Source organism: Lottia gigantea (assembly GCF_000327385.1).
Source record: "Lottia gigantea unplaced genomic scaffold LOTGIsca_305, whole genome shotgun sequence".
NCBI lineage: Eukaryota > Metazoa > Mollusca > Gastropoda > Lottiidae > Lottia > Lottia gigantea.
Genome location: NW_008709012.1, coordinates 17,116 through 28,023, shown reverse-complemented (window position 1 = coordinate 28,023; position 10,908 = coordinate 17,116). Strand labels below are relative to the sequence as shown.

Sequence of the window (10,908 nt, the reverse complement as noted above, 5' to 3'; positions counted from 1 at the left end):
GGATCCTTTTACTGATGCGGATGCCTTTTGCTGGGATGCACAAACCGTAACCTGTTGCGGTACTACTCTTGGAACCATCGGTGTAGATCTTCAAATGGTCGGCGCGAGCTCTTGCTCCCACTGGGTTCTCGTGCTTGTTGGTACTCTGGATCAGCTGGGTGTTGACTGTCGGGTTGGTAACCTTCCAAAACGGAGTAGCCGATAGGCGTCGTTAAAGGATCGTTACTTGATCGAGCTGATGCTCTCTCAATAGATCAGTGACCGCTTGCCCGTAAGAAATACTCCGATTCTTCTGGTTATTTCCGACACGAGTAAATCTTCTGATGCTGGAATACGTTGGGCAGCTTTCGGACAAATACTGAAGTTTCCCCCAAAATTTGAGAGATAGCTCCTCCCTCCGAAGAGAGAGGGGTTTCTCTCCCACCTCCTGAAGTAGCGCCTCATTCTTCGTACCTACGGCTGCCCTGGTGGCAATACGTATAGCTTTCATGTGTAGAACGTCGAGTTTCTTCAGTTGAGTATCACTTGCTTTACCATAGGCAATACAACCATAATCAATAACTGAGCGAACCAGTGACCTGTACATCATCATTAGAGTTTCTCTGTTTGCTCCCCATGTGGTACCTGAAACATAACGCATAACATTTAAGATTTTTGTAGACCGGTTACAGATATAGTCAATGTGCGTACTCCAAGTCAGACACTTGTCAAAGTGTACTCCCAGGAACCTTACTGAATTCTCATGCTTAATCTTCACACCATTCAGTCTAAGGTCAATACTGTCGTGATCTTTCTTTCTGCTGCAGAACAAACCGACGGTTTTAGCTTCCGAAATAATGAAGCCCCAGTCGTTTGCCCATTTAGCAACTTGGTTCAGAGCAGTTTGCATACGCCATTTAACTTTATTGAGGTCATTGTGACCAGTCCATATCGAACTGTCATCTGCATATAGAGCCGTGCTAACCGAGAGCTCTATATGCTTTACATAATCCAGGGCCAGATCATTGATCATGATGCTGAAGAGGGTAGGGCTAATAACAGAGCCTTGCGGGGTGCCATTCTCCAACGAGTGCTTCTCGCTGAGAGAATTGGCGACGTTCACTTGTATCTGGCGATCCCTTGAGAAGTCTTGGATCCACCTGAACATGCGACCCCGAATGCCAAGTTTATTAAGTTTAAAAAGCAAACCATCAACCCAGACTAAGTCAAAGGCCTTGGACAAATCCAGGAATACTGCACTGAAGTAGTTCTTCTTTCCGAGTTGGGCGGCCATGTCGTGTTGAAGTCGAACGATTTGATCCATTGTTGACCGTTTCTCTCTGTAGCCGCTTTGGTTGGGATCGATAAGACCATTTAGTTCACAGTGGTATCTAAGTCTATTATTGACCATCGTCTCAAATGTTTTACATAGAGTCGAGGTCAGAGAAATAGGCCTGTATGAACTGCATAGACTTTTATCTTTCTGCGGTTTTGGTAGAGGAATGACCATTGCCGTTTTCCAACTTTCCGGAATTGTACCATTATACCATGATTTGTTGAATAATTCTAGTAGAACTGTAGACGCTTCCATTGGTAACTCCTTTAACATGCTGTACTTGATATTATCTTCACCAGTAGCGCTGTCTTTCTTACTGTACAGTGCTTTCTTCAGCTCGTCGAGGGTGAAGGGAGCGTTAAGATCCCGTTCATCCTCTAAGGGCGAATGATGAATTGGAGTGTGGTTGGTGTAGAAGGTCTTCTTGTTCTTTAGAAATTCTTTGGTATGGTTGGTTTCAGCACTGCCGTCAGCATAACACTTGGCTAACAAATTGGCTTTTCCTTCATTGCTGTATTCTGTGAAATCCCTGTAACAAAGAGTTGGAATGGAAGAATTAGATTTTTTACCAAGCATTGAGTCTATTTTACCCCAGACAGATCTTAGGTTGGTCTTCTCATTTAATGAGTTGCAGAACTCCTGCCAGTGCTTTGTTTGCGATTCACGCAACAGAGCAGCTGTAGAAGCCTTGACCGCTAAGTATTCTGCCTTGGTATAACGGTCCGATTTCCTCTGAAACCGTCGTAGAGCCCGCTTGCGAGTATCCACGGTAGCTTGGAGTTCATCGGACCACCAGAACTTGGGTGACCTACGTGCAATGTCATCCTTAGTCCGGGGAATAGAGCTCATAGCAGCATCAGTAATAACCTGAGTCAACTTCCCAGAAAAACTAGAGACGTCCTCGTCCCTTGCCAGATCTAGCTTGGAACAAGTGAAATGACGCCTAAAGAAATCCCAGTTAGCCTTCCCTAGTCTCCATTTGCCTTGACACATGACTTCCTCCTTCACAACATTGCGTGACAGCGTGATTTCAATGACAACATGGTCACTTCCAAGGGTCTCACTGGTTGCTTCCCACGTACAGTCTTTAGCTAACCGACTGCTTACTAATGGGAGATCGAGATGCGAACCAAGAGGAGCAATTGCACCAACATAAGTAATGCTACCATCATTTATGCTAACCAGTTAAAATCGCCAAGCACAATATTGTCGGTCCCGGGCAACTGATCGTAAACATACTGATATTCACTGAAACGTTGAGGTTTGCCTTTGACTTCGGGTCGATAAATATTAACGATAGAAAAAACCTTTGACTTGTCGGTAAAGGATACCGCCTGTGCCTCCAGAGGAGCGATGGTTTTCAGAGGAACCTCACTATGGGATATACCATTTTTGATGTAGATGGCCAGACCTCCACCACTTCGATGGTTGAGAGCATTAGGTCTGTTTAATCTGATCAAAGTATAACCATTGATGATAGGGTCTTTATTCCTTGAACCGAGCTTGGACTCTTAGAGAAAAACGGCATCATACTGCTTCCTTTGTAGTAGCTGTACCAGTTGGGTGTTTCGTTCAGGTACGTTCAAACCATTGATGTCCAGCTGTATGAACCTGAAATTGAATGTAAAATAATTAATGACTTTATGGATCAGTATGGTTTTAGCATGGGGTTTGGGGTGCCGTAAAAACCTCTACGTCCATTTCCGTTACTGAGCCAGTGGGCAGTGGTCTAGCTAGCGAAGTGCTTCTAGAGCGCTCAGTCACGGGTCTGGAGCCTGTACTTCTGCAAATGCTCCTTGACTGGCGAGGTTGGCCACTCGTGGATACCGCCTTTACTTTTCTTGGCGTTTCCACTGATTGACCCACTACGTCAGTCTTCGGAACATCCGTGCTGGATCTCTTCCTCTTTGGTTTGGTATCCTTATTTGGTGGTTGTAGATTCGTGACATTGTCGGCACATACTTTTGATACTGCATCCATGACGTCCTTTGGATTGATTTCACCAGCCTTGGATCTGGAACTAATTGCTACTGCAACCAACCTACAACAGAAATCAAAAAATTTAGACTCGTCCTTGAACTCCGGCGTGAATCCTTTCGGAGTTTGAGCCGGGGCAGGTTTGGGACATTCGACCACGGGCTTGGGGGCAGCGGGCACCGTGTTGGCCGAGACGTGATGGCGAGCTTCTTGGGAGGATACCTTGTAGGTGTGTTGTATCCTTATTTCCGCTCTTCTCGACAGGAACGAAGGGCACTGTGCGGAGTTGCTGGAGTGGTTATCACTCCGACAATTCACACACCGTACCTTCTTGGATTTACACAGCTTGGTGCTGTGCCCCTCTCCACACTTTTCGCAGCAAACTTTGGTGACCCAACCTCTGGCACTTCTGGCATCTTCATACCTTGGGGATGTAAGGGTGGAGCTGGTACCTGGAATAAAGAAGGGGAAGAGGACCATTAGGTACTTTCCCGCTTGCAAATGTTAATTGGACAGTCCTAACGGACTTGCCCTCCCGAGGTTTGTAGAGGTATAAACCCTCTACAGCGTGATTGTGGAGCTTAAGATCCTCCAGCAATTCACCCTCGGAGTACTCGGAGGGGACGCCATAAATGACGACCCGTTCCGTCTTGTTGAAGGTGGACATGGCCGAGTCCACCTTCATCCCACACAGTGCGGTTTGGTTGGCAGCATAAACCGCATCTGCCAGGAACTCAAAGTTCAGCCGCACGTTGCCATTGGCCAGGACTTTGACCTACGGAAGAGAGCTATACTTCCACTCTTTCCGGATGAAGTCGCCGATGACCTTCGACTTCGTGCTGCCGAAAGATTTGCCCCCGCTTGGCTTCACTATTACGATGTTGGAGAACTTCGGCCTTGCTACCCTTGGTTGCATGGTAGCAGCTGGCCGACTCGCAATATCGGCATAGCTAACCTTGGTGGATTGTTGGGAGGCCATTTTAGCTGAAATTGAAGGTTTGATTAGTACAAATACAAAATATAAGATACAATACAATAAGACAGATAAAAGATAGCTATCAAGAATGCCTTGCAGACTGTGCAAAAATTGATAGTATGAAAATGAAAAGAGAACAACGAAACAAAACGAAACCTAGTGAAAGCTTTGTAGGACAGCTTGAATTTCTTCCGCCAAAGAAATTGTCGGCCGCCCAAAGAAAAGATAAAAGAAAAGAATAAAAAGGAACGAACTCACAAATTAGTGGCAGGTGTCAAAAGTTAATGGAGTTATACTTAATTGATACTTGACAGTAATCCGCTAATCCAATTTCACCAATCCAGACTAGAGAGAGAGCTAATTAGTTGTTCACAGTACGAGTGTCGAACTAATTATGGTTTAGGATAATGGTTGGTAGATGACAAGTTAACGTTCGCTTCCAGCGGATGCTGATATCGCAAACTAGGTAGTTGTTGGTAGTCGTAGTAGTTGGTAGTTGGATTGGATCAAATTGGATGATTCGGTGTTGTTGGTTTGGTTGTTGATTCTTCGTTAGATCTGGTCGGGTCGAATGACATGGCGGTGAAACTCGGCCCTGGATGGTGTGGCGTGAGTTACTCGGTCTCCTCCATTCTTCCAAACTCGTTCTGATCATGGTATTTCTTGTTGATTAGGATAATGTGAGTTGCTGTCCTTTATATAGGCTTGAGAGTGCTGTGTGACCTACTTTCACTTATTGAATTTTTGGTAGGTAAAAGAGACAATTAAAAAATCGAAAAGTTATGTGGACTTAAGTAAAAAAAATGTGCTGAATAAGATGGTAAGGCCCAAAAAATTCTTCACCCCCGGACTAGGGCATGCCAAGTGATTATTTAAAAAAAAACAAAAGAATTACTTGGAACGAATTACGGGAAGTAACTCATGCAGAAATTTGAAAATAAAAATTTAAAGGGTCAGAAAATTAAAAAAAAAATTTCTATTGTTGAAATCCCTGCTGTCCATTTTATCCGGAAAAGTTGAAAAAACCTTAAAAAAAGTTCAATTTCAGCCCAAATTTTTAAAAACATCAAGTAATGTCGCAAAAACCTGCCCTACATTTATAACCTTTTAAATTTAAAGAGTAAATGTGTAAAAAACCTGCCCTACTGTTATAACACTGACCCACTTAACTAAAGCACATTGACCTTTGATGTCTCAAAAACCTGCCCCGTCATTCACAACCCATCTTCAAAGAGTAATGTCGCAAAAACCTTAAGACCCTAAAACCCAAAACGCGTCCCTTTTCTGTGAGTTAACGTTCTCTGCCACTCATTTTCTAACAGCTGACATGTTTGAGTAGAGTGCAAGTTGACACCTGAAATCACCCCGATTCTCTCTTTTCTCACCTAGCCCTAGCCCTTTTCATGTACTATAACTAGCCCAAAAAGGCCCTACAGGATATTTTGGTCAAAAAGTTAGATTTTGGAAAATCTGCCTCTGCTAGATTGTGGGGCTCGTTAAAACGGTGCTGAGAGTGCAATTGTCGCATCTACAAGTCAATTTGGGGCTGAGAAAAAAATCACTTAGCAAGTGGATTTTTTAAGAGGGAAAAATGTCGCAAAAACCTTTGTTTACATCTAAATTGTCTCAAAAACCTTTGCCCTATTGTTAGAACACTGACCTAGATTTAAAAATGTCCCAATAACCTGCCCCATGCGCTAGAACTATGATAAAAATTGGAAAAAAATTACGAAGTCCAAGAGTCCAAGAACAAACGGTCTTTTTTAAGTGTCTCAGGAACTTGAAATTTTGCATGGAGATAGGTGTGTCCGAGTTACGTTCAGGGCCCAAAGAGCAGATTCCTGCAACGATTCCAAAAACCTAAATGAGGCCAAGGGAAGATTAATTATTATTTTATTGTTAATTAGAAAAGTCCTCTCCTCATTTACCAGGGCTTGAGACCTGCACAATAACAAATCTCAATTAAGTTGTGATGATTGGCCTAATTAAGCAGATATGTGGTGTAAAGATTTAAGTTGCTTGCACCCTCAATGTGTGCTGTATATATTTCAGGTACACAGTGTGATACTGGAGTGATAATAGAGGAGAACAACAGGTTAAAAGAAGAATTGAAAGCTGCAAGAATGGAACTGAAAAAAGAAAAGTGGAGTGTTTCGAAAATTGCTGACAATGATGGTCTAACAAAGTTTTATCTTCCAACTTTTGGTATTTTTTTTATGGCTTTTTACTTATTTTCAGGATAAATGTTCTAGGATGTCTTATTGGACAGGTGAAAGTAATATATCTAATGACCGAATACGTGTCCACACTACATTTTTAAAACCCATTGATCAATTTTTAGCTGTTTTAATGCGAAATCGTTTAGGTCTTTTTGTTCAAGATATTTCAGACAGATTTAATATTGCTGTTGGAACTTTTTCTAAATATTATTATACATGGATTTGCCTTTTACACAAAGAATTACATTTTTTAAACCCATTTCCAAGTAGAGATATTGTCCAAAGAACAATGCCCAGTCAATTTCGCATTGAATATCCCAATACACGTATTATCATTGATTGTACAGAAATTTTTATACAAAGACCTTCAAGTTTCACATCACAAACGTCGACTTTTTCAAATTATAAGCACCATAATACCATGAAATTTTTAGTCAGTATAACACAATCAGGTGTAATTTCTCTTGTTTCTGAAGGGTGGGGAGGACGTGTGTCAGATCGACAGATAACTGAAGAGTCTGGTCTTTTAGACATGTTAGATACAGGGGATTCTGTAATGGCAGACAAGGGTTTTACTATCACTGACCTATTAAGTAAGAAAGGATGTTCTTTGAACATACCACCTTTTAGAGAACAAAGTCATCAATTTTCAGTAGAGGATGTTCATCTGACTCAAGAGATTGCTCAACTGAGAATACATGTTGAGCGCAGCATTGGGCGGGTTAAAAACTTTCATATTTTTGATGGAGTTTTACCTTTGTCTATGTCACCCATTGCTAGTAAAGTGTTTCAAGTTTGTTGCTGGCTTACAAATTTTGATGTAGCCCTTGTAGAAGACAAATAAACTCTGTTTTTCTTTCATAGTTCATGCAAAAAAATATATATTTTATTTGCATTCATTTAGTGAAAATGCGAATATTTATATGAATATAAAGTAAAGGTGTTCTAATGATTGGAAAAATACCAGTTTGTCTTGTACATAATTCATAATAAGCTAAATTAGAACAGAATTACCAGGGAATTGAGTTACCGAAAGATCTTTTTTTGTTTATCCAGACTGTACATACACAGACATTTATGATTGGTTAAAACTCGTAATTATATGCAATAAGAACATAATGATAAGATTAAGAATACATGATAATTCATTAGAAACACCAATTAATCAAATAGTTCGCTTAATTTGACAATAAAAAATAAGCAAACCCATCTTTAAAGGAATATTACCTCTTAAAATGAATATAAATTTTAAATATTTCTCGAACTTGGCCTCCACATTCATCAGTGGACTTGCCTTGTGTCATAAATATACAACAAAACCCCTGTATAATCTGATAATCCATAAAACTAATGCTTCAGTAATGACTAAATTTTATTTTAATCAGATTAAAGAGATCCTGTTGTGTATTTATGACACAAGGCAAGTCTACTGATGAATGTATACTCTTATTGGCCAAGTTTGAGAACTATTTAAAAGTTATATTCATTTTAAGAGGTAATATTCCTTTAAAGAAAGGTTTGCTTATTTTTTTTGTCTTATTGGCCTAGTTTGATAATTTAGATTTACAGATCATTCTAAGACGTAATATTTCTTTATAGAGGCTACTAGTCGTAGCTACTGATATTTTCATTCCTATTCTGGTTCATAATGATTAAAATAGTTCATAGACATTGTTATTATTTGATTGATATTTAATTTAAAGATACTGGATACGTTATGTACAAATATAAATGAAATAAATGCCAAAAGTGTAGAAAAAATTTAATGTCTACTTCTATTCCAAATACCTAGCTGTCAATTCAGAACATGAGGTTTTCTAAACTTTTTAGGTGTATTGGGAGAAACAAATAGCATTGATTTTCACCATTCCAATTTTTAATCAGTTTTTGACAATGCCACTCAACCTAAGCATTTTATTAGCAGCTTTTGCGATAGTAACATCATAAAACTCTTAATTGTAGTGGAACTTTAAGAACCACAGATATCTGATTGGAATGGTGCAAATCGATGTTATCAGTGTGTCCAATACACCCAAACAGCTTGGAATATCTCTGTACAAGCCCAGAAATTAGCAAAATCTGATGTTACTTGTAATAAAAAGGGTAAATATGCTCCATGTAAAATGCAAGTAGTTTAGGCATCATTTTAGTGACATAGCTGGCATCAAAGTTTATCCTGTCAATGCATATGTTGTTTTTTTCTGCCCCTGTCCAGACTACAAAATCACACCATGGTAAACCCATTATTGCCATTTCTCCCTGTACCTGAGCATAATATTTATGGGAATGTCTAAGTCTTTGCCCTGTGTTTGTATTTTCAAGACAGAAAGCTTTGTCTCCCATGGCCATTATCTCTGGAATCTCTTTTTTATTGATTAGAGTACCCTTTAAAGAATATGGACACTTAATTTCCAGTTCACCTACATTATCCCCTTCAGTTACTTTGCCATCACTGGACGCACCTAGAAAGGCATGGCTTCCACATAGAGTCAGACCAGTTGGTTGGATTTCAAAGACTTTATGAATGACTTTCTTAATCTTCTTGTACTGATCTCTGGACTGACCTTCCTTGTCAATTCCCCACTGCACAGCTGCAGGCAGGTTTGTGTACCTAAATAGAAGATAAATGGTTATGAATGACTTGCCATTAAATATTCAATATTTAAATATTGGTTTCAATAGCATTATTAGTGTGTAAACGCAATTGACCACTTGATAAACAGAATTGTGTATATGGCAGATTCAGATTGGGGACATATATTCATACGAGAGGGAGGAGGGGCGGGTATGTGTAAAGATATAGACTATGTTTTAGGTATAAACTCAATATGAATATGTTATGAAAACTTACTTTTCAAGATTTGACCCCTCAACTATCTGTTTTATCAAAGATGTTGGACTTGGACCTGAAGACATTACATCCCCAAACAATGAGCTGGTTACTCTACCAATGTGCATCTTAATCCACTCTTTAGAAAGCCTCTGGCTTTGGGTATATTCTTCTATGTACTTTACAAGCTCCATGTCAATGTTGGATGGTGGTACTGTAATATAGAAATTTTCAAGACAAATGTACGTCATAATGAAAACTGATTACTGTATGTATAAATAGAGTTGTATAATTTTTATTTAATTCCTAAAACAACAACACAGAACCACCCAATTGAACCAATCCAACTACCAACAACTACCTAGTTTGCGATAACTTGTTATCTACCAATTAACCTGTTTATTTAATTCATTTGCACAGGTACAAATGGGTGTATGAATGATATATATTATTGGATGGAATTAGCCCATTTATTTACTTGAGAAAACATAACTATTGATGCATTTATTTGTTCATTTATTCAAGATTTATAATTGGTAAAATGGAATTGTATATATGAATTAAATAACTGTTAACTATATGTTTTCCACTTCATAACATATATTATATTCTTATATTTATATAATGTGTGCACTTTATTTATATTATATTGTATTTTACTTACAGTTACCCTCTGTATAAAGCATCTTCATCATTTGTTGGTAAAGTGGATTAATGCTTGTCTCAACTTCTTCCTCCATACACATATCTGGCACTGGATCAGGAATATTCCACAAATGTGACATACCTTAAAAAATATAATTGATAGAGTTACACATGTTTTAGTACATTGTCTTATTTCCTAAATAAATGAAGTAAATTTTTATTAATATAATACTGTAGGCCCACTGTTAAAAATTCAAATATACTTTGCACATATAAGTTCTTTAATGGAATAAAAAATTAATTCTTTTGCAGAATACAGGAGTGGCAAACATTAATTCTATTTTTGTTTGATTATTATCATTTACCTGTTCTGGGTAAAATCTCTTTTAGACCTTGTAGTGCAGTTAAGGTCTTTTCCATATCATTCTGTCTGTCCAAACAATGCCTTGGGTCAAAAAACACATAAGGTATGAAAAATGTTATTCTGGTACTAGTTTTGTGAAGCTTGAAGCTACATTTACAGTCATACTGCAGCACTGTTCTATCAGATTTTCAGGTACTCTAGCACATATTTTGATTTATAATGTTCATCTCATCATAAGTATTATGTAGTGTCTATGAAACTTACCCAATTGGACACTGACAATAAGCGTAGTCTATGGAATGTTGCTCTTCATTTTCCTTTGAGAAACAAATAAAAACTTGGTAGTTCATCTTCTTCATGGATGCCTGACACAGAGCTCTCACATACATTGTTGTATCATTGACCTGAAAAAAAAAAATTCTTGTGTTGATTTTTCTCAACAAACCTTGGTAAGTTATGGACTTGTTTAATCTGAGATTAAATCAAATATCTAGTAGGCCTATTTTAAAAATATAAAACACTGTAGGGGCTGTAAGGATGAGAGTAAGTTTCTGTTCCTTGTCTCTAATATTTGATAAAGTT

The 10,908-nt window shown here is 38.7% G+C and overlaps 3 protein-coding genes across 3 annotated transcripts in view; 1 reads left to right on the top strand and 2 right to left on the bottom strand.

The window, feature by feature from the left end:
- Nucleotides 1-2,887: 2,887 nt before the first annotated feature.
- LOTGIDRAFT_175554 (hypothetical protein) lies at nucleotides 2,888-4,271 on the bottom strand (the record flags this gene model as incomplete). Its single annotated transcript, XM_009057618.1, has 3 exons — nucleotides 2,888-2,926; nucleotides 3,152-3,356; nucleotides 4,087-4,271. The coding sequence occupies 3 exons, from the start codon at nucleotides 4,269-4,271 to the stop codon at nucleotides 2,888-2,890; spliced, it is 429 nt and encodes a 142-aa protein (XP_009055866.1).
- Nucleotides 4,272-6,776: 2,505 nt separating this feature from the next.
- Nucleotides 6,777-7,331, top strand: LOTGIDRAFT_145305 (hypothetical protein; the record flags this gene model as incomplete). Its single annotated transcript, XM_009057617.1, has 1 exon — nucleotides 6,777-7,331. One exon carries the CDS (start codon nucleotides 6,777-6,779, stop codon nucleotides 7,329-7,331), a length of 555 nt encoding a protein of 184 aa, XP_009055865.1.
- A 178-nt stretch (nucleotides 7,332-7,509) lies between these two features.
- LOTGIDRAFT_239549 (hypothetical protein) overlaps nucleotides 7,510-10,908 on the bottom strand; it is a gene marked incomplete at its 5' end in the record, with an annotated part of 3,586 nt that continues 187 nt past the window's right edge. The window contains 5 exons of the mRNA XM_009057616.1: nucleotides 7,510-9,098; nucleotides 9,339-9,531; nucleotides 9,982-10,104; nucleotides 10,328-10,407; nucleotides 10,591-10,730. Coding sequence (XP_009055864.1) covers nucleotides 8,573-9,098; nucleotides 9,339-9,531; nucleotides 9,982-10,104; nucleotides 10,328-10,407; nucleotides 10,591-10,730 — 1,062 coding nt within the window. The 3' untranslated portion in view covers nucleotides 7,510-8,572. The remainder of the gene's footprint in view (nucleotides 9,099-9,338; nucleotides 9,532-9,981; nucleotides 10,105-10,327; nucleotides 10,408-10,590; nucleotides 10,731-10,908) is intronic.